We start from the raw sequence: 24,993 nt of genomic DNA, 5'->3' as shown, positions 1-24,993 counted from the left end.
TACCAGCAGAGAAACAAGCAAACTGGCAAAACAATTAAAACAAATGGTAATAAGGATGTTCAACAGACTATTAATGTTGTTTCTCTACACATTAAAATAAAAAAATTAAACAAAAGAGACAAAACAATCTACCATTGCCACACCTTACCCCTCCACAAATGATTAATTAACTTAGTATTCTAGATGACCTGTTTTTTTGACAGCACTACTGTTACCACAACAACAACAAAAACAACGGTTCTGAGTATTCAATTGTTCATTTATATTTTCGATTAGTGTACCTCAAAAGCCTTCACAAACATACTTTGGCTTTTTTTTTACGAAGTATTACAATTAAATAGATAGATATAATCTCTCAAATCAGACATCTCAATGTAGGGTTCATCCCTATGTTCCCCTGTTCCTATGTTCCCTGGTCGCATAAGCCTATGCCTTTGCTGATTTAATTCAGCATTTTGTTAGGGTTAGGGGTTTCAGTTAGGATCAGATCACTTGCCGTGATTTGCTGTGAAAAGAGGGGCACATCGGACCCTTTTCTTAAAAAAGTCCCCAGTCACATACAAAGCGGGGGATCACAAACCAACTTTAAAACAATATATATTGGGCATCCCTTGTATTTAACATTATTATACATTACACATACATTGAATTACATTGTCAATCAATTTTAGAAATGAACACAGGAAATAAAGAATAAGTCAAAATAAACAGGCATTATTTTCTGCTTAATATGTTAAAAATAGACACCACTCAATACTGACAGATACAGATGTGTCTGTTATAGGACAATATTGGCCAATAATTTATTGGTACTGACATCATGCATCCCAAATTTAATGCCAATACCCAAAAAGTCACTATTTTGGCTGCAGTGTTAGTTTGAATTTTGCTCTTGAACTGCTGAGAGTGTTAAGTGCCCCTCATTGTACCACATTCAACACATTATATTGTCATTCTCAACAAGTTTTCAATTCAGGCTGATATATTATAAAGCACATCGGTGTTTTCAAGCCGAGGTGATTTATGAAGTATCTATTTCATATCAAGGTGGAAGTCAATGACTCCAAAAGGCTTTAAAGATGACACTTTGAGAATGTGAACAGATTCATCAAAGTGGATTATCTTTGCGGCCGAAAGTACTCTCCAGAGGTTGACCTTCTTTAGAATTCCATCACTGGGACACGGAACACCACTGTGAGTGTGTTTTGAAAGATAAGGGACTGATATGCCAGAAGGGTGATGAAGTGAGTGTGTGTGCAAGTGCGCCTCACATGTGGTTACGTTAATTCATTGCACGATCCCCAGTTTTGCCACAGAACATTTAAATTACATTTAGTTGAAGGGTTTGTCAACAATGACAACCTGCTCTTTTCCAGTTTTCCGGCATGTAATGACCTTGAGAACGTCACCTCCTCTTCATCTTTCACACCATTTCTATGTTTTTCTCCTTTCAAGGCAGGAGACATGAACATATATGTGACATGAAAGACCAGTGAGGAATCAAAGTGAAGATGCTTGACCCAACAGTTCATTTAATTATGCGTTTAACATCACCCAACACAATTTCCATAAATTGTGTTGAAAGTCTGTTTTACTTGGCTAGAAACACTTCATTCAATGGATGTGACATGTTTTTGCTCCAAGTGAACAGCATTATCAGCGTTTCGCAGCTTGAAATCCTCTTTGCGGAAACAAGGGTAGACAGTCTGTTTTACCTCTAAACATATTCCTTGACAACATGTTACAGGGCAAAATATCTAAATAAAAAACAAAAAAATGGGACTGGAGCCAAACAAACTGCCAGGCGTCATGCAGGGTTTTAACTTTATGTAAACACCTGCAAATATATCCTAAACTGACTTCCACTCACAACAAGACGATTTAAGATGCAATACAGCAAAGTACAGTATACTTTCCCTCCTGCTGTTCATCACATCTTGGAAGATTTTGAACATGAATGGTCTCCTATGGAACAAATTTCCTAACACCACATACTTTTTGCCTAAATACACTCATGGAGTGTCATTTCTGTCAGTCGTGTACTTCCAGCAAATCATTTTAAACACCCTGCATAATACTATCTTAGGGTTTAATTCAGACTGTATTAACTTACACAATCCTTTGCATCCAACTGTTTAGTGCTTTAGTGAAGCTATAATACCGTGTCCTAACAGCGCACATGACTATAGTGTCGCTTTGATGCTCTTGGTCCTTACTTATTCACAAAATGAGTGGAACAAGCTGTGAAATATACCTCTGATATATTGATTTTACCTTATCCAGCTCTGTTTAGCTTCAGCAACACATTTGTTAAGGTTTTTGTAGTAAAATTAAGAGTTCTCCTATAGATAACTGCTCATTTCAACTTCATGAGTCAGATGTTCTTCGTTCATCTGTCCAAAGCCAGTTAGGACATTCCAATATAAAACAATGTAATCAAATAGATTTTATCACTGACGCTCGCTTGTTTCACTTGTTGTTAGGACACATGATTAGAATATTATTGTTTTATTGTGTTTATTCCTCATTTAAACTTGTGCTAAACCTTGCTCCCAACATCATTCTTCTACATTTATTGTAAAATGGGGTTGGGAATTATGCATTTCCCTTGTGTGCGATATGAATTGCCATCATGCTAGACTGAAGCCAGAAGAGAGGAGTTGTGCCTGTGCCATTATCCTGGGGGTTGGCAGATAAAAACATAGGAGGTTTGATTCTTGGATTGCCTTAAGCTGGGACCCTCATATGCATGCACATGGCTTCTTCAAGGCATTGGTGCAGCCACATAATGTCAAGCAATAACGCAAGAAAATTCGATTTGTAGTAGAATGGGGAGTCGAGATAGACACTCCAAAATCACCTCGAAAAATCTCAGTTTATATCAAATACAACTCAGCTGGACTGAAGTGTATCTTCATGGCATGGTGTCATGCACCCCGTGGCGTGCACACCACAAACCATCTTGCAGGTAATGTTGAGTGATAGAGGAACTGCAGGCAGTGTAGTTGTCTTTCTTTGTTTGTGTTTTCCTTATCGTGACTGCCATATAAATAGAGGGTTAATTGTCTGGCATACCTGTTCAATTAAATGCAATATTTAGATTTTTGCTACACAGCTTATTTGTTTGGTAGGTGCAGACAGTACAACTACCAGGCATAAATAAGCTCATGTCTTTTCATATTGAATTGCAAGTCTGAATATTTAATGTTGCTGCATTGAAAAGGTTTTATTACAACCCCTGTCAAAAAAAGGCAATTTCATGTCGAATGAGCAATTGAAATGGTAAATCTTAAATCAAATCTTTGTTTTTGCTTCAGGCACAACCTTTTAAGTGCCACAGTAAAGTTCAAGGCTGCTATGGACAGAGTGGTGTAGAATAAAACAAAAAGCAAAAATGAAGCATCACAATCCACTACGCCATGGCAGAGGCTTGGGCTTCATCTTGGCATCAATCTGTCTTCAGTCTGAAAGCTATACTTAGTCTAAGGCAGTGTCCTCATTCAGGATCCTAGTGGCCTGAGGGTAGAAGCTCTTCCTGAGGCTGTCAATGCTGCCCTGGTGTATCCTATACCTTCTTCCTGACTAAGCAGGGAGAAAAAGGCTGTTACCCAGGGGCTTTGGATCATTAATGATTCTTGTAGTGTCTGGGGTAAATATCCTTTAGACATGGTAGAGCATCGCCTATTGTATGTTCAGCTGAACGATCCATTCTTTGGCATTCTTTACGGCCCTGTTTGGTGCTGTTTCTGTAGGAGTAGAAATTCCTGTGGTGATACGCATAATCATTTACAGTAGCTTTTGTTACTGTTAAGAGGACATAACCATGCAGTTTTATGGTGTTATTTTGTAAATTAACTATTTTTATGTTACAAATTGTTTATACGTTGATATGGTGTTTTGCCCTGTCAAAGAGGGTTAGTTGTGGGTTATTAATTGTTGCGTTAAAACTTAGAAACGTTAGTAAGAAGTGTATGCTTTGCTTGCCCTGACCATTTTGCACAGTAATATATTGTTACAGCAAGTTTGGTGGTAAATAAAAAAAATTGTATCATACAGGGAATTAAAACCCAGCACAATCGAGAGGTGTTAGTTGAAATGAACAGACAAAATACTATGAAAGTTCAGCTCACATACATCAGTAAGGCAGAATAGTAGTAGATTTTGTAGTTAAACAGTTTTTTGTGAAATGGGGACACTGTAGTTTTACATATGATTATTTATTTTCTTTACATTGCAGGAAGAATTGCAGTTTTTAAAGGACATATCTGATATGAGGAAACAAGAAAAATAAACCTCTGCGTTACTGTCAGGATTTCAGTGCAGTTCACATTTCACTTACATTCTCCATTATGTGTACAAACCTTGTATGTTGCATTTACTTTTACAAATACGAGTTTGACATGTAAAGATGAGCGGGTCTTTTTCATCACACAGTGGCTACCACATCCACACGACACAACAGTGTGAAAACAGCTTTTCTCAATTACTCTGGCTCGCCTTCCCATGTTTGTGTTGCTCTAACTGGAGGGACACTTGCAGGCTTTCAATACATGAAATGCTGCGATGGAAACACAGTAGAAACAAGATGAGAAAATTGAAGAAGGAATTGGTTTGGGGCGTTGTTGGAGGTACAATATGTGTACCTGTAATGCTACATTTCACAGTGCTCAAGAAATGTGTTTAATTTATGGGATTTTCATTGGACCAGCAGCAGAGATGCAAGCTTCTGCAGCAGTGTTGCACAAGGAGAGCATGTGTGTGTTGCTCTGAAGGGAGTCACCGCTGTTTGTAGAGGAGTTGGCTCTTTTAACCGGGTTATTCATTCAGTATATCTCTGTAAAAAGCTGGGGGCCTCATCAATATTCCACTAAAACACAAAATTATTCACAGAACTCTGGACACAGGTGAAAGGATATTACAGCTGTTGAACTTCACAGCTTTGTCTGGATGTACAATAGATTGCACATCTAGATTTTCTGCTCCTGTTACCCCTCACAGCTTTGGTTGATCTATTGTAATTGGTTGAAAGATAAATCTAGCCAGACAAAAAAAGTTTTTCAATCAAGAGCTGCACATACATACAGTAATCTTTACCCCGTGCCAACATGAATAAATAAAAATAAACTATTGCTATTCTAAAAGTGTGCAAGTGTGCAGTCATCTTTACAGAATACCATCTGTATGAAGGAAAACAGTTGCTCATAACAGCTTTCATGTACAGTACAATGCACAGTGTGATGTGCAGTTTTTGCAAATTAAAAACTACAATCACCACCTCAACTTTATCGCAGCTTTTCAAATGAACTAGTTTATGGTCTTTTTCACCCTTTTTTAAACATCCTCTTTAGTGTGGAAGGTCTATAAAAACATTTGGGGAAATAAAAGGCAGTGTTTCACAACTGTAAGTGCAAACTGGTTACCTTACAAACGACAACATTAACAGAATGCAATTAATGTAACAATACTGCAATTTGCAACAGTTTTAGCCATTAAATATTAACTTAGTCAACAACTCAGTCACAGCAGCCAGCCATACTTCATGAGCTACTCAAGTGGAGTTCATACTATACACAGGTTTTATACTTTGTGTGAAAAAGTGTGTTTTTCCAAGCATTTAAAAAAATTAAGTCCGCATTTGATATGGAGTACTTTAAGACAGTTATTAATCAGTCTAGCTTTGATTATTCCATCACAGAGGGTTTATTGCACTGTATGCATGGATGTATGCCACAGCCTCAAGTGTTTTACAACATTACAGACTAGATAGAAGAAAAGTTTCAAAAATCGTCATGACATAGAGGGAAGCACACTTCCCTTTTAAGAGCTTACTTCACTTGTTGCTGTTAACTCTTTCATCCAGCCACCAATCTGCAAGAACCATATTAGGTTGTTACATTAATGTTAGCTATCTAACACTGAATGCTTTATAGGAGATTTGTCTTATTTGCTGGGGGTGGCACTGATGACAGCACAGTTTTCTTCAGGAATACTCAGGGGTTTTTTTCTACTGAGGGACTGGTCCATCGCAGCAGTCGACTCAATCGCATGTGCTGCCAGGATTGCTGTTTGCCAGAAGTGTCAAGTCAGTGTCAATAGCAGCGTTGTTTGTGTGAGTGCACGTTAGAGGCAGAAATGGACATTCAATTATTTGAATAAAAATGAAGGCTTAATGAAGGATGAGGATGGCCTATACTAATGTTAAGGGATTGTTGAAATTGTTAGTTCTAAACTATAGTGAACAAAATAAAAAAGACAGATTCATTGATAATTCAAATAATTGTTAAGCAGCCCTAACTCATTAGATTCAAAATACAAAACTATCTAGAGAGAGGGAAGATCATTTGATGTAATCTCACAAGATTTCTTGAGTTTGAAAGCCAACATTTCAGTTACCTGCTGCTGTTTAACAGCCACCAGCGCCCAGAGCAGCTATTTAAACATTGTGATTTCACTTGTGAGTATGTGTGTGTGAGCTGAATTTGATGAAGTGCTTCCCTTTCAAAGGGTTACTTACAAATGCATTGTCCCAGGAGAGTTTGTTGTGTGACACTGGCAGAGGGAGAGCAGTGACCCCTGTGATGGCCAGCAGAGGGACAGAGGCCAGCTCTCACTGTGTTAGAGGACAAACCTCTCAGTGGTTGGTTAAACTAATCACCACTGGGATGAGCGACTGTTGCTTTGTTACAGGCCTGAATCCCCACTCCAGAAAAAAATTCTGACACATAAATGAAAGGACTTCATTCTGTCGCCTCACACTATGCAAATACAGCTAACAAGCAGGTTGACTGACTGCTCCAAATGTATGCCTCTGGTGGCCAAAATGGACTAAGTCCTTTCTGCCTTGGTGTGTTTCTCTTTTTCTTATTGCTTTCTTATCTCATTGTCGTTGGCATGCTATTATCCATTTCATTGTTTTGTTCAGCCACATATTGCACTCATTCGTCTCGCGTGTTTATCCTGCACATGGTTTCTTCCATTTATCTCTCTGTTCTCTCTGATCACCGAGGTTGTTAGGTAAAGCTAGGTAAGCTATGTTCCCAGTGCCTTGTTGCCTCCGCCAAGGAGGTTATGTTTTTGGCTCTGTTTGTTGGTTTGTTTGTTTGTTTGTCTGTCAGCAGGATTGCGGCAAACTTACTGGCTTGATTTTTATGAAACGTGGTAGAAGGGTGTAGCATGGGCCAAGGAGAAACACTTTCAGTTATGGAAATGATCCAAATCACGGAGCGGATACATTAATTATTCTTCACCTTTGTTAACATTGCAAGATAGGACATTTGTGCTGCATTAATGTGGTGTATGGAATAATTTGAAAAATGAGTTCCTGACTGGGAAAATCCCCACTGTAATATCATTTTGAAACAGGACCTGCCTTGGCCAAGGTATGTGTTCTCCAAGTGCCCTTCCAGGTTTGTTTGTATTGGGTTGAAATGTTGCATTGTCTTCAGTTGTTGATCATTAAATGAGCCTTTTTGAGGCATAATATTGAACATGATATCTAGGGCTATGTCTTTTGTTGAATACGTATTTGATTTTCAATTTTTGGATTTGGGTATTAATTTTTTGTAGAATAATAGAAAAAAAATGTATTTAATTAAATCGAAAGACGTGTTGCAGCACAGTGTTTACAATCCAGCTCAGTGTGAGAGCCTTTTCTTTGTTTTACTGTTTTACAGTCCCATTTCCTCTCAGAAAAAATGTTGTTTGTTTCTGCAAACCACAGAAATATTGATATTAAAGGCTTATTGCAGCCTTTTGTATTTTTATGTCATGTACCAGGCTTTCAACTGTGTAAAACCATCCATGTTAATATTAAACATTAAGAGCAAATGGTCCGGATGTCAGGTGGCGTAGTATAGCAAGTTTCAAACGGAAACTTTGTTAGAGACAGACATGCTCATTTTTACCCAAACCACAATCTTTCATAAACCTAACCACAATAAAATACTGACTTTTGGGTATAGTAAAATATATTAAATTAATATAAGTATTTTAGTACAATTAAAATTCAGTGGGAACTTGAATATTTTAAGTAAATATTTTAATATTTACACATTTTATTCATGTAATAAATGCACTGAAAAGGAAGAGAGTGCAGTGACAGATAATAGTTAACTCGTGTCAACAGGCAGCACAGGTCATTGTAAGCCTACGAATCAAAGCTGATAACTGAAGTAAAAAAACATTTTTAACTATAAAAATATATGCTATAAAAATCTGCACCAAATTGCACATTTTAAGAGGGTAGAACATGACCGTCATACATGGATTTTATTTGATTTATTGGTTTAAAAAATTGTGTAATTCACTTGAGGGAAGAATTTATTACAAAACACATTATGTTATTTGTTAAAAACATGAAATATTAACACTGTCTTGTAGTGCTTATAGATGGTGATCATGGGCTCTGAATTGTCTATGGCATTATAAAAAGCATATCTGATAATATAGGCTACAAAACGGGGACTTGACACTAGAACGGAAAACTATCGCTGCGGTACTGTCTAGTATTACTCAATGTTAGCTCGTCTGTTTGCTCATGCGCATCAGTATTGCAACTAATTGAAGGCCTCAGATACCTCTCTGTCTGTCTGTCTGTCTGTCACTATTTCTCGCCTGTGACAGTTTATTACGCGCATACTAGTGATACTAGTCCATCACGTTACCGGACTGTTCACTGTCTGTTTAATAAATGGCCGTCGGCAACTAACGGATAAAGTGTTTTACAGCGCCCCCTGCTCATCCGGTGGCTGTAAATATTACTTTTAACAGACTTTTAGCGAACATTTGAACAATTCTTTTTGGAGATGATAAATTATAAAAGATACCATTATAGTTTCTTTGCCAAGGCCTACTTTATAGGATTATAGAAAACGGATTGTTGCCGCCATGTCAGCCACACCATTTGAATCATAGTTTGAAAAGGCAGCCTGCACTCAACCTCAGTGGCAGGGCCCCGTTCACTTTACATTGGAACTATTGCTAACATTAACCTCTTGCTGTAAACAAGGGGTTATCACAGTGACACGATTAGAAAGCATACTTAAAACCAATCCGCAAAATACCCTGTTAATGTTAAGCTTGAAGCTAAGCTAGTTTAAAAAACCTAACCTAAATTGAATCTAACAAATACACAACAATGGTGTAAGCTAACTAATAAAATGCTTGTGAGAGGGTTAACAGAACAATCTTTTAGTATAATATGGTTATATATTGCCTACTTACCGAAATTGCTGAGCCCGCTGGATATGAACGTTGAAGGAGACCAAAGAAGCGGGAGGAAGAAAAATGGCAAATTTCATTCGGCGTCAGCGCAGTCTGCACATGCGCAGTACATGCTAATTAAATTGCCCATATTTTTTACAATTGATTTGAAAAAAGTGGGAATACATGTTACTATTAATTAAAAAATATATGAAAGATTCCCCAACGCATTAAAATCAATGAAAAAAGCTCAATTAAAACATATACTAGGGGCTAGAATCAGTTTTTTCAGCATACTGAGAGTCAGTCATTACTCTTATACTCATATGATACCCTGAAATGTTACTAACATTACAATTGCTAAGGGTCATTATCAGTTTTTTAGTTTTTTTCCTTTTTATTACAATAAAGGCTGTAAGTTACTTACAATAAGGTCAGGTAATCACATGAACTGAAACAGGTATAACTATTAGTCTTAAGTTTGGTTTGCTTTATATCTATTTCATTCATTCATTCATCTTCAACCGCTTATCCCAGGGTCGAGGTCGCGGGGGTGCTGGAGCCGATCCCAGCTGACATCGGGCGTGACGCGGGGTACACCCTGGACAGGACGCCAGTCTATCGCAGGGCACATAGAGACGAACAGACAACCATTCACACCTACAGGCAATTTAGAGTCATCAATTAACCTAACACGTGCATGTCTTTGGATTATGGGAGGAAACCCACGCTGACACGGGGAGAACATGCAAACTCCGCACAGAAAGGCCCAGGCCGGAATGCGAACCTGTAACCTTCTTGCTGTGAGGCGACAGTGCTAACCACTACACCAACAGCAAGCATAATGAACTTGATCTTTAACAACTTAAGTAAGCTTAGTTAGCCTGACCTTCACTGAGCAGTTATATTTACTCAGTACACTGAAAAAGATAACTGGTAGGATTTACTTAATAAAATTATTGTAATCATTTGCGCTAAATTCTTTCAAGTATAATGTACTTGCCTTTAAGTGTAACATTTGTGAAGAAATTGACTAAATGTTACTTATCTTTGTTCAACTAAGTTATATTTCTATAAATTAATTATTAAAGTCTAGAACATTTTTCATAGATAGGAAATTTCTTTTAATAAGTAGATTATAGTACTTTTATTTGAACATTGTTCAGTTAATTAGTTGCTGTTTTTTGCACTGCAAAGATGCTTAAGATGAGTATTTTCATCACGACCAGCAGATCCCATTTTAAGGACAGCACAGAGCGTCTGTTAGAGCTTCAAGGTAATGCGCACTCTGTCTCCTTCCAAACCGATCTACTCTCGTCAACAAGACTTATCTGTTGTGGTGGGAAATTTTTAATTTAAAATGTATAATTATATATATGATTCTGATAGCTGATATCAAGAGCAACACCGTGATATATCATACTTGGGGTTTATGATGCGTTATTGGTAAGAAAATGCAATTCTATTGATAAATTAGATCCCACAATGCATCATGGGAGTTTCCGGTTAGGCCTTTTCTGCTGTATCTCAGTAACCTTCTGCTTAGTCTGAAGATGTCTTCTCCTGATGCTCCACTGCACATGTGCACTGTTGAGCTCTTTGTTCACTCCAGGAAAAGAAAGTCAAGTATATTCAGTTGAGCTTCTATCTCCATGTCACATTTGGTTTGATTTTCATCCACAAAAATGTGGAATCATCCCCAAATTTAAATTCTTTCTATCTATAAATTCTTGATATATTATCTTTAAACACTTCCCCACTGTGTCCGCTAACCAATTAAACTGTTTTCCGCCCCTTGTTTAAAGAAAAAAAAAAGAAAGCCTTAAATATTTTTACTTTATTATCTATGTACTGCATACTTTATTTTATTTCTTTTTTCTTTTTGTTTTTGGTATGTAATTTATTGTATTGTCCATAGAGCCTTATGAATATGTTTGTAATGGTTTTGATGATTGCCAAATGTTCTGAATAAAGTCTTGAAAAAAAAGTTTATTTAGTTGAACCTAGTTTTATGGCTCTTTAAGGAAACATGAGTACATACTCAACATCTTCTACAATCAATAGGATATTGAGAAATAAGTAAAGTACAATAACGTAATTTAAGTAGGAATAGGTATTACCTCTCAAAGTGCAGTATTTCTACATAGTGTTGCATTTATTAAATGCAATTGTGCATTTAACAATGTGATACATGTGTGTTCTTACCTGTCCTGCTATTGATTTTTAGTGAAAGTACTCTTAGGAATGTTAAAGCCTCATACTTTTCAAATAGAATATATTGATATGCTTGCCATGTGCTTGCAAACATTTCCAGTTCACAGCAAGGAGAATCTTATCATGGTGTCTGACTTTGTCAACACTATTAAATTTAGAGGGAGCCAGAGATTAATAACTTCCACGTAAGGAGAAAATAGGAAGAGGTGCAGGCTTGGGAGCATAAAAAAAGATTAATGAGTATCAAAAACAATGCATTTTCCATTAGATAGTAGAATGGCATGTGTTACTTGTAAAGTCTTCCCAGTTTCCTCATCAGATAAGGGCTTTTTCAAGGATCACCAAGAAATGGCCTATTTTTATAGATAAACATTTTGTCCTTTCTGCAGGCTTCTGATTAACATGGACCTATTTTTAAGTCAGAAATAGTACTTTATTTCAACCCACTCGATTGTTTTTTATTGAACATTTTGCCTGGCTGTAAAAGAAATGCAAAGATATGTAGCCCTAATGTGTAAAATTTCCCTTGTGGAGTATGGCGACTGAGTAAAAATGCAGATTGTAGGACAATATTTAAGCCTCATCTTATGTAACACTGAAGGAGTCAACACACACACACACACACAAACACAAAGCCTCGCCTCTCAAACAGCCTGCTCTGCAAACATACCATCATTGTTCTGATGGATGCCTAGCAGTTCTCAAATATCTGCAGTGGGGAAACATATGAATGCAGCATTGATGAGCATGTTGAATACAGATACTACTTCAAGCAGCAGAAAGATGGTTAGAAGCCAATAACTATCCCAGACAACAACAGAAACAAATAAGCTGTGCATATTGTGTGAACAATGTCACCGGCACCACCAGCTGGAAGGGAAGAATGGCTTGTTAGCTTTTAGACATTTCCCATAATAGACAAGATGTTTCAGCAGCACACAATACATGCATTGTAGACCAGAGGTGGAAGAGAGGTAAATACTACAAGAGGAGCGTATTTCTCAAGTGTTTTCAGTCAACCTCTGCATCCACAAGTAAAAGCCATAGCGTGATTCCCAGTCGGTGCAGATTTTGTTAAGGCTTTTTAAGGAAAACCGCCGGACCTGCTTCACCTGCAGCTCTGTCAAAAGCTCAATGCAGTGTGAACAAAACAAATGCAGAAATAAAAATGGTGTAATGAAAGGCCGCTTCTTCTATGAATGCATTGTAATACACAGATTTGATGAAAACATTTGGTAAATTGCAGTGAAGATTAAGCAAAAAGGTTTTCTAATTACTAAAAACAGAAAAATTTGATGAAATAAAATGATTATTGCAAAAATCCAAATATGTTTAAACAGTGCCTTCTGAGAGCAGAAATGACAACTCATCAATGCATGGAAACACAACAATGCCTATTTTAATTTGTTTTATGCACAAGCCACTTTAACTACAGATCCTGCAAACAAAGTCTCCTCGACATCCCCTGCAAAATAAGATGTGTGCTGTAAATGAATATAGCTTCCTACCTCACAGATAGAATTTAACAGGCTAGATCTTTCAAGAAGACCAGCAGCAGGTTCTTCGAGCAATGTTCTGTTTTGCTTATGTCTGCTGTGAACATCTGGGGCAGATATTGGTGCTATGAATAACTTGCATTCCTCAAGAGGTTTCTCATGAAGTCTTTAGTGTTTCCATGATTTATTTTTTTGTGTGTACCTTGAGGTGGGTGTTTGCCTGTTTGATGCTCCTCCTCCTATCTTGTGACCTGGGGACATCCAAATGTGAATGTTCAACTTTGTCCTGGTGTTTAACTTTTGTTTGTGTGTGTGTGTGTGTGTGTGTGTGTGTGTGTGTGTGTGTGTGTGTGTGTGTGTGTGTGTGTGTGTGTGTGTGTGTGTGTGTGTGTGTGTGTGTGTGTGTGTGTGTGTGTGTGTGTGTGTGTGTGTGTGTTTTTGTGGACTGAAGCCAAAAAAAAAACCTAACCTCTTTTGATAAGGTTTCGCAAATTAGAAAGCCATTACTGTTATTCTTCTAACTCGACGATGTTTCACCACCACTGGGCCTATTTTGTTGTGTGGTGTATAGTCTTACATTGGGCATGCAGTTTTACTTCTGATTAGCATTCAGTGCTGATTTTGCAGTCTATGCAATGAGTCCTTTTCAAAATCATATCAACAGTACTGTTAATCTCTTCTGGTCGGAAGCCTTTGGTAACATTGTTCTGTCCTCAGATCTATGTATGTCCACCTGAAAGACAGCGAAGCATCTTTTTTTATGTAACCACTGGAGACAAACAAAGCGGCTGTCTCTCAAGTGATGAAAGGAAATTGTTTACCAATCTGCCATGTTACCCTGAGTACCGTGTAATTTGCACAGAAGGTGAAAGTTGAAATTTATTAGCAGGATTCTTCCAAGGCACTGTCACACAGATTAGTCCATGAGAGGAAAGATATACAGATTTTTTTGCAATTAACAATATTCCAGCACTTGCTATATCCCATCGTCCTTTAGTTATATGTAACATTGCATGGTAATAATAGCTATTCTTGATCCACAAATGATGCAGATTTAACATTATTACTCACAACAGTCACAATCATTATATCATTACAAACAAAGACGAGACAAACTCCTTATTTAATATGATAAAATTGAACTTATCAGCTTCAATGAAGAACGTCAATGGAAATTTAAGCTGTTAAATAGTGTGAACACTGGCACCTCAGAATATGAAGGTCCTTGGTTTCAGTTAGACCGGCAAAGAATAAACTAATTGATTAGTTGTCAACCGTTAAATGAATCTCTGACTATTTTGATAATCGATCATTCAGATTGCGTAATGTTTGGAGAAAAAATGATAATATTCTCTAGCTTCTTAAATGTTAATATTTTCTGATTCCTCTATGACAGTAAACTCAATATCTTTAAGTTGTGGACGTAACAAGACAATGAAGGACTTCGTTTTGGGCTTTGGGAAACACTAATTTACATTTTTCACCATTTTTCTGACATTTTATAGAGCAAATAACTAGTCAATTAATTGAGAAAATAATCAACAATGGAAACTAAATTAGTAAGTTGCAGCCCTAGTTTCAGTTTGAGGTCTTCTGTGTGGATATGCAGTTAATTGGAAGCTGCAAATTGCACTTTAGTCCCAACGAGGTTTACCCATTAACCTGGTATACACTTGCAATTTTCATGAACTCAGGTATAATGGAACCTGTGTACGTTGGCTACTATTTGCTTAAATGCTATTCTGTTCTGTCACTTATTGTATGTATATATTGTATATTGTAAGGCATATTATATAGGTAATATAAAAGAATACTTATTCAGAAATATAATTGGTGCTTTAAGTCGTCTGCACCAGATTTTATATAAATAGCTACAGCCTAATGAAATTCTGTGAACCACCAGCTGAGTTATAGGGCAGTATTTGTATATTTATTTTGATCTCGTCTCTTTGTAATATGTTGATGCTTATTTCTAACATTTGCCATGTCATGACACAGTATGGTATAAATTAATACTGACTACTCTCATGTACACATTCACAGCATTAAATTGTATCCTTCTTGTCACCATGGGTAGAGCAAATAATCATCATGCTATCAATTTCCTCCTTCATACCATACAACCTATCTAACCTGCTGTTTCCTTGCTTTACCCCCTCATGCTATCAGTGGCTGGGACAAAAAGCAAAGCGAAAGGTGAGTTATGTCCTCTATTTTCTTGCTACATGATTTATGTTGCACACAGTTCCCAATAAACAATGTTTGGATCGCCCTTTCATCTCCCCCAAGAGCCTAGGGAGCATTAACATACGCTGCTTTTTGTAAAGCTTTCTGGGCATTTTTTAAACCTTTATTTCTCCAGGAGAGGTTTGCTGAACATGCTTGCTCTTTCTCAGATACAACCTGCTTCACATATGTATAGATTCACATGTTCACACCAGGGAGCTGCCCGCCTCACCCAGTCATGCTTTTCCTCTATTTTGCCACTGTGCAGCTCCACTGGAGCAGCTGGGGGGTTTGGTCCTGGTTCAAGGACACCTCAGCGGTAGATGAGGGAGGAGAGTGTTTCTCATTTGCTTTCCCAACCCAGATTTTCCCAGACATACCGTGCGCTCAAACTGGACACCTTCTGGTCACAAGCCTGCTTCTCATACTTTTTATTTTATGCCTGCCCTTCAGTACATATTACTTTGTTCTGATATTTGCTTAGTTTAATTGCCATTGAATAAGATCTATTGCCTAATAAATTTTAATTTTCAGATTCATTATGTACTGAGCGGAGACATACAGCATCTAAGGGTTTTTTCCCCCTATCTTTCTTGCGGCCTACCCACACATTATTTCTACTTTTTGAAAAAAATATCCAGCTACAGAATGTATAATGATTCACACACTGTTTATCTTCCATTTATATTTTATATTAATTTTCTGCTTTCGCTCATGTTCTTGCTGGCTGATACTGTTGTAGTATCAATACCCCAGTGTCTCAGTGCCTGTATGGTTATTGATGCCAATATTAGAGCTGTTACTGATTCTTTAAAAACGAATTATTAGATGTTCTGACTTGTTCGCTACTGTTGTTTTTCCTGTGTTGTACAATGAAATGCTTTCTGACATATCTTACTTACATCAAATGCTCAAGCATTATTTAGGCCAGCAGTTCTGTTTGTTTGGGATGTTTTTGTTTCTTGCGTGTCGTGTGCTTTTTTGGATGTGACTTCAACCAAACCCACTGATTAATGTTGTTAATGTTTATGAATGAACGCCAAGGGTCCCCCCCCCCCCCCCCCCCCCACACACACACACACACACACCACCACCACCACCACTTTTTAAAAAATGCAGTGATTTCTAATTACAAATGTAATTAGGGGGCTAGTTTTTAATTAACAGAAGATACACATTCAGCATTCGCACCTCTGGAATCTCATTCAACATTGACAAGCTTTTCTCAACAGCACTTTCAGCACTCTAATTATGGTTAATAACTTTGATTAATAACGAGTAAGATAATGAATATAACCACTTGTATCAGTTTTGAATATTGAATAATATATTTTGTCAGTGTTCTGCTGCATGCTAATAATTGCTATGTAATTTGTGGGGTAATTGTAAAATACATATTATAAAAAGAAGAGCTGAGAAGCCAGGAAGAAAGATCACGCTGGTAGTCATTACAATGGAAAACATGTCTCTGGAAATATTTAACAAGACCTTACAAATAGATTTATTTGCGAAGACTCATCTGAGTGTATGAAGCAATGATTTGTCCAGTGCCAGTGTGAACAATAGTTTTTAAAGGGTATTTGAAGAGAGTAAATTTAAAGTAACATACTTCAAGAGAGAGCATTTCATGGTCATCTTAAACTCTAAAGCAAGGCAACTTCTAACAATATACATACTGTATATGCAGTCACTCTATTCAAGGTATACCAAATGGTAGCTGCGAAACATAAAGCGAAGGGAGTATTCAGGAAGGTTCTTTGTGAATTTAACATTATTTCTGATAGAACTTATGATACATTATAGTTATACAGGACAGGGCAAATGCTTCTCAGTGTGATAAGGTTTTATTGAACATCCAACATATTTCTGGCAAAATTATTAAGAGGGCTTTATGAAAATAGAACATGAATGCACACTGTATATCATGTTGCAGTCTTTGTAAGTAATCTTTGAAGAGCATATGGTAATTACTCTTATTAATTCTCACCTCTTGGCTCCTCAACATATTAAAGGAAATCCATATGTGTGGTTATTGCAAAAATATGCCATACAAATCATAATCAAGCTTATGTTCCACTGACTTCTCATTCATTTAAGCATTTATCAGTCTGTTAGCAGTCCTCTTAGGCTGATCACTACTAGGAGCATTTCTTGTGGTTGTCCCAGTATTGGCACTTGTTTGTCACTGTGTAGACGTTGTACTTCAGAATGCTTACAAGCAACAGGATTTGACAAAACACATAGTCTCATTCATTCATTCAAGTTCATTTGAGGCAGACATTGTGTACTGTACAGTCTTGTAAGTGAGAGTTGAAAGTGTCATTTCCTGTTTTACCTGGAGACAATACAGTATTTCTGATCCGCTTTCTTAAGCTGATGTATTGCCACTCTCCTCTTCCCACACATCAGAAAAAAACACTGCTAAGAGTTTCCCCCAGCTGGGATATTTATTGCCAGTTCCGTGGTTTGTCCACCCCCTACCTCCCCCTGCCTCCCCCACTTTGGCAAATCACAGTGGAGGACAGTGTTGAGTACAGTACCACCTCTTAGTCGAGGGAGGTTCACTTTTGCTCAGGTGCTACTCAGTAACAGGCACCAAATGTCCTTTTTGATGGAGGGTAAAGCTGACAGACAGCTCACTCTGTCTTGGTTATTTCCTCTCGAACAGGCTTCATCGGGCTCTGTAACAGCACAATCAATTGACTGCAACATTTAAGATCACACTATCGGTGCCGACTATGAATACAGTGCAGAGCTGATACACAGTTGTCATGTGGTGGGTCATCGCAGCATGTGCATTGTGTCTGTCTGAGTTGCTGTGAACTGTTATTGTTTACAGCTGATGGAAGCATTGTAGAAAACCTCTAAAATCCCTTTGCAGATGAAGGAAGCATACAGTCAAATGTGTCTTAGATACGATTCCACACAAATACATTTCATGCAAGAAAGATTCCTATTAGATTTTTCAAAAAAAAACACCAGGAGCCATTTGCACCTGGAATGAAAACAGCAGTTGAGATAGAAACTGCAACTGAATTGCATCTGAATAAAAAAATTATTCATGAGTGACCTACACATGTATTGTTTCCTCTAGCCTCTTTGCATTTGTACTTGATTGCCTGATGCAAATGGCGTGTGAAAGAGAGTGACATAGAGTATATTACTAATCTAGACAAAAGTAATCAAAGCCTTTGCTTTTACCATAATTACATATGGATTTTCTATGACTGAAGGAATTGCATATTGGAAGGCCTCTATAGTAAGATGTTCCCTTTTGATTTTAAATTGTGACATTATCTAAAGCGAACTAAGTTCAAACTAGTAGTTGTACAGTTTTCCAACATGGATCACTTTGGACAGGTAATTTAAAGATTAGCTGCAGTTAATGGATCAGATCTAGATTTAGTGCTAATTAGCTGCTGCTCTTAAATAGTTGTTAAATCTCTCCAATCGACTAGGCTGAAAGCTTTTAAAATGGCACAGTTTATTGAGTGCCTCAGACCAGCAGATTTGACATTAAAAAGCATTTATGTTGATGTTGAACCAGTAGTGTGTAAATTACACTGTCAAAATATTGTTTTGGGGGGCAAATATGACCTTTCTGGCATAGAAATAGACAATATGAAATATGTTTTGCCAATATTTCTGCTCTTAAGACTGTTCAAACAATCAGATATGATTCAGTTACTTTCACAGGCCAGTTCATGAAAGAAAACATCCTGTCTTATCTATTCTCATAACCAGTAGGTAATCCTTTTTTTAACAGGGAGGGTGACCTAATGTAAGCACCCTAGTGGCCCTAGGCTGTATTTTAAAGTAACACATAGAGGCCCACCATAGACCCATTGGGCCTCATTTATCAAACGAACGTACGGCAGAAAAACGTGCGTACGACCATTTCCTGGCGAACGTCGGCATTTATCAATTTGGACGTGAGCGGGAGCTACGATCAAATCTGATCTGATCTGGGGTCGTGTACGCAAATTTCAGCCTGTGGATTTGCGGTGCAGCACAGCAAAATCTGGCTGAAAATAATGAACAAACCTCAGCTGTCATTAAGCATAAGCAGTCACATATAAAGAACAGATCAAAACGGATTCTTAAAACGAATAAAAAAAATAAAAATTGTGGTTGGAGCGATGAAGTGCGTCTGAAGGCACCATCCATGAATGATTACGCATTCATCAATCGCAAAAACTATCACTCGATAAATGTACAGGTGATGTGTGATGCCAAGCTGTCGCTTTTTAAACGTGGTGGCCAGGTGGCCGGGGGACACACACGGTTCTTTTATATTTCAAAACAGCTGTGCTCCAGCCCCCTGCGACCCCGACATTGAATGAATGAATGAATGTGTTGGCGTGCGGCTGCAGCAAGACGCACTGCAGAGCAAAATTCATCTCCTCGGTTCGTGGCTACCCTCGATAAATTGCATTAAATCAAACAAGGTATGGTATGGTTCTTCTAGACGACAAAGGTTATCCTCTTACGGAATACCTAATGACCCACCGGTAGCGCCAGTGTTGTGCCGTATTCAGCACCCCGGCCGTGAAATGCACCCCTCGCATTATAGGTGATATTCTGGTTCAGAAGGCTGTTGTTTCCACCTATAGGAGTAGTTTATATACAGGTAACCCACAACGGTCAGACCATTGATTACTTACAGTCTTTAAACTATTTTAAAGAGTTAAAATCAAAAAACTTGGATAATAGCGAACACAAAACAACACCTTTTTTATGTTCTGTGGAAATAAACTGCAGCCATAATTATAAAATGAATTAAATGGATCTTTCGAATATCAGCTATAATGCAGGGGGGGGGTGCATTTCACGGCAGGGGTGCTGAATACGGCAGTGGAGCGCTGCTTCGGTTTGACTCCCTCCATTATTTTTTACAATACAGCGTTTTTATGGGCCCCTTTTATTCCACTCTTAAGACAAAAAGCACGTCCTTATTTTGCTCCATCTCGGATGTCAGGATGCCGATCTGTGTGTCGGATAAGTTTCTTTTCTTCCCAGTGTTTCTACTCTCCATGTTTGACCTCAGTGGGCGAGGCCTCCGAAACAGGAATATTTAGGGGCGTAACATGTTAATGACGATCGAATTCAACCGCCGCATTTATCAAGGCCTGCTCATTCATACGCTGAGATTGGTCCGATACGAATGTTTCATAAATCACACGTGGGTCCTTTCCTACGACCAATTATGCGCTCAGATCTGCGCCCGTTTCCACGCAAGTTTGATAAATGAGGCCCAATGTGTTTTAGGGTGGGGGATTTTTACGGGGAGATAGCAGGTCAACATTGGATGCCACATAGAGGTGGTATACGTCATTTTAAAGGTGGGTAGAATAATATGAAGTCAGTACTGTGTCTTAGGTTCTTGTGTCATAAATCTATAATAAACATTGTGTTTTGTGTCAGAAAGAGGAGGGGGGTGACAACGACACGAGAAGCGACCGCTCTTTCAAAACAACAATGATAAATAAAGACGTCAATAGCACCAGTTTTTGACAGGACTGTAGTACATTTTGTTTGACGAGAGAAGAAAACGACACTGAAGACTTTCTCAATGAAAAATGTGTTTTCTATCTTCTACTGATTGACTTTGGCAAGAGTTTGATACACAGATGGTTCATCCATCACCTGCCAGGTATGTTTTGAAAGTGCCTTCCCTTTCCCAAACAGTTTCTAATGATGCCTTCTCTGATGGTTATGTGAAACAAACCATCTGCAGTTTTGCATTGCACGCTAACTTAATCAGATATTTGTATCTACTTTTCTCAATGTGTTAAGATAAACATATATTTCGTCATTTTCACATAATTTCCTCACTTGCCCTACTCAGACGAGCCCCAAATAAATATGCAATTAGTACCAGTTACTAACAAAGCTGTTAAAATTGTGACAAACAGTAACCACATGAGGGGTTTGCATTAGTGTTCTGCATACTGGCAACATCTAGGCTAAAGTGGTCTTATTTGGACTGGTGAATGGAACATGTTGTTTAGATGATATGCTTCAAATAGAGTGTTGGTGCACTCCAGTAACACAAAGTATGGAATATTAATGTGCTGATCTTTTTCTAACCAACAGATAAGCTAGAGGCAGAGCTGCCATTAATAGAAGGATGTTCTTGTTTTGCGATGCAAAACATTATTTTATTATTTACACATTAAAGTAGAATGAGAATGGACACTGTATGGAGATTTGTAGAGATGGCTTAGTTTAGTAGATGTATTGAACCACTGTGAGAACTGGTAGAATGGATGGTTGTGTGTATTCATTTTTTGTAGTTCTCCACAGAAAGGTCAGCATTAACTTAATCCCCTTCACTCCCTTTGAGGTAGTGGTGTTGTTTGTTTGTCAGGAAGACTAAACATACAGTACATGCTATACTAAGAAATAATATCAATACTACTAGGGAGAAGTATGTGATAGGCAGCCATTATCTCGACAGCTTGAAGAGACAGTAAAGAACTGTTGCATCCAGTCTGGGGTTAAGAGCAATGGCGGCTGCTGGTCTTTCCAGGAGGGCAAGCTCGTTGGAGAAAGAAACCGCAGAGTGACAGAACAGAGTCGCCAAAGTTCGTGTAATCGTCTTTAACAAAGACAAAGTCGCTGGGGATCGGTAAAGTCTCCGGATCAGTTCAGAACAACGGAATGAAAACCTTGGAAAATGCTCCGGTGGATGTTTATTCTTCAATACCGCCTCAGACAGCTCATCCAATCATCATGGAGAAGCCGAGCATCAGGGACAGCCCTGCCTTTTATCCAATGGCTGACTAGTTTCTCTGCAGTAGAACAACTCACTCTACGCTTCCCCATTGAAGTCAGTGGAAGCTGAGCGTCCCACTGTGTAAAGAGCTGTGGAGCTGTGGGGATGAATGAGAAGGAAGTTGCTCCGGTTACCTGTGATAGGGAGCTGATTCTGAACTAAAGATGAAGGCTTTCTAGCGCTTATTTAGTCAATGAAATGTACACACAGCAGTACATATTTCACCATTTTTTTTTTGGGGGGGGGGCATTTATTGGGGAAGCTGAGCTTCCACTGCAGTCTTAGAGCATTCACCGCTGGAGCTAGTTTTAATCTGTTTTAAAATACATTTTTTCTTGTTATCTTAAACCAGGACCTACTTAGGGTGTGCATTAATAGAAGCGTGAAATCACATAAGTCACAGTAAGTCATTTTAGACACAAACAAAAGCTCACAGTCATATCAACAGTCTATACTGTAGGAACAATATACAGAGACTATCACTGTTGAATCCAGTCTGGCTCTGTAGTAACACACATCTGACGGACTAGCCTATTAATGATGCTGAATCAAAGTGTAGGGCTCAGGGGATCTGCCGTAGATTTGTTCATTTTTTGATTTCATGTCAGTGATAATTGTGAAGTTCAAAGGAACACAACAGTGCGGAAGAGCAAAGTACACCTACTTGACCTATCGAGTTCATATCAAGTAATTCAACTTAACCTCATTTTCAGCTAGTGATGTATAATGGCAATACAATATTTGGAAGTGTTTATTTTATTTATAAAACAACAAAAAGAGTGCATTTGCTTTATTTACAAGCAACCTTCAGTATCTAACATGTGTTCATGCAGTACTTTACATTTTTGAAATGATGCTACGATATCAGTACTTTCTACTTTGATTAAAAAATAAATACATTTACAAGAACATACTTTATTTAACATAGTTTCAGAGCTGCACTACTTGTACAGTTTGGGCTGGGGGACAGGAGCAGGAACATCACCTCTTCAGTGCAGGGAAATACTGAAACAAATGCTGTGGCACTACTGAAATAAATATATGTTTTTTAACCATGTTGCACCATAAACACGATGATATACTAATATATACTTATTATTATTAATAGTATTATAGTTTTTTTTATTATTATTATTATTATTATTATTATTATTATTATTATTATTAATGTATTAAAGGGGAACACCTACATTTAGAATATCAATATGTTAATTCCATGGCCTAGGAAAGTTAATTCAATATTTGTGAACATGAGCTATTCTCCTTACCTTGCATGCCACATGGAACATTTCAGTGGTCTGGATCCGGCCCGCAGGCCATAATTTGCCCAGGTCTGCCTTACAGGGTAGTTGTAGCTGTTGTGACATGGTGAATACTGTATGTTAGAGTTTGTTTACTTTGTCTTTGGTCAGATTTAAACTTAATTCAACTTAAATTTGAACTGCATACAGTTAGATTTTCTTCTAACAAAAATAAATGTCTTGTGTATTTTGTGTAGTTACTTACCCACATCTTTGCTGTCAAAGTTCCCTCTGCTTGCTCTCATGTCCCTTTCAATAACCATATTAGAAAATACAAAGAAAGAATTACCCAAGAATTAATCAGCAGTTATAGATAGATAGATAGATAGATAGATAGATAGATAGATAGATAGATAGATAGATAGATAGATAGATAGATAGATAGATAGATAGATAGATAGATAGATGGATAGATGTATAGATAGATGGGACTCCTGACAGTGAAATCTAGTCAGCTTGAGCCTATTTAGCAACTGCCAAGAGCCCTGCCTGTGGTGTTAAAGCTGCACTCTATCTCATGAGGGGCCAAAAGGTCAGAGACATATTTGAGGGCAAGGTCTTGACCAACCATAAAAGTTATTAATAAATACTTGACATTTTATTTCAAATGAATGGAAACAATATAGCTCCTTCACATGGCCCAATATCTGACTGGATGTTATTCTGATTGTCTGTGTGTCATGTTATTTTTATTCAGCTTAATCACAAATTTACCTTTAACAAAATGAGATTGAAGACAAATTATGACTTAAAAAGATCCCTTTATTAAAATCAACAAAATAGACCTTCTCTTTTCGAAAGAAAGAATGATTATTTCTAAAGTATGGTATAAACTTTAAAACGGTGAATATTTCCTTTCCTTACTAAAAAAAAAAAAAGCAGTTATGGAATTTGTAGTTTGGAATGTATATTATCTACATTTTCACACTGTACCTGCTGTCAAACCTTTCACAGGGTCAACAACAGAATATGTCCCCGTAAACACCAACGCGCCTCATAATCTTGTTGGCTCTTGCACTCGTTTTGGTGCAAATCAGCTTGTCAGCATGGTATGGCCTTTTATTAACTTTTATAACTCAGGCAGCGCAGTGGCGTAGCTCAAATATCTGGGGGGCCCCTGCAGAGTTTATCTATTAGGGCCCTTGTGCAAACCAACATAGGCCGACCACTCACTTTGCAGATTTAACCACGGAATTCCACATTAATTGACTAGCTGGCCAGCAACACATTTAGTCTATGTGCCTACATTTCATTTACGTTTGCTGTATATGAAACAATTAATATCTTTATCGAAATAAATGTCATAGGAGTGCTGTTTAATTAGTGTCCATATTCATTTGTGTCAATATTTGTCCATGTCTGTTAAGCAACTGTAGGTTCATTAAGCTCAAAGGGCTTATTTCAACCAGCACTAACCAATACAGACATTACAGAACATACATATTTTTCCAAAATGTATTCAGAACATTGCACATACAGAAAATAAACAATTTAGGCTAGGCCTAACACTATATAACATGACAGGCAGCCAATTAATACAGTAGGCTTTAAGCTGCCTAAACAGTGTCTTGCTAGTCTACTACTAATACTACTACTAATAATAATAATACTTGAAGAGCTCTTTTCCAAAACGAGATAAAAGCCAAATTTTAAAAAAATGAGTTTGTCATGACACTTTGCTGTATACAGAACCTTTTCACTGCTTCATCAGTGTTTCATGCCAAATCGCTATATTTCCTTGTTTAAAATGGTCTGCAAGATGCAGTTCCTTTCCAAA

General features: G+C 37.7%; 1 protein-coding gene across 3 annotated transcripts in view; it reads left to right on the top strand.

Annotated features, from left to right (window-relative positions):
- Positions 1-24,993, top strand: part of cadm2b (cell adhesion molecule 2b) — a 166,677-nt gene that overhangs the window by 104,809 nt on the left and 36,875 nt on the right. The window contains exon 2 of one of the 3 annotated variants that reach the window (XM_083913951.1): positions 15,081-15,107. The exons of the other annotated variants lie outside the window; for them this stretch is intronic. Coding sequence (XP_083770077.1) covers positions 15,081-15,107 — 27 coding nt within the window. The remainder of the gene's footprint in view (positions 1-15,080; positions 15,108-24,993) is intronic. 3 annotated transcript variants of the gene reach the window in all.

The sequence above is a fragment of the Echiichthys vipera genome (genome assembly GCF_963691815.1).
Source record: "Echiichthys vipera genome assembly, chromosome: 5".
Lineage (NCBI taxonomy): Eukaryota > Metazoa > Chordata > Actinopteri > Perciformes > Trachinidae > Echiichthys > Echiichthys vipera.
Note: the sequence above shows the minus strand (reverse complement) of the source record. Positions and strands in the feature narration are given on the sequence as shown.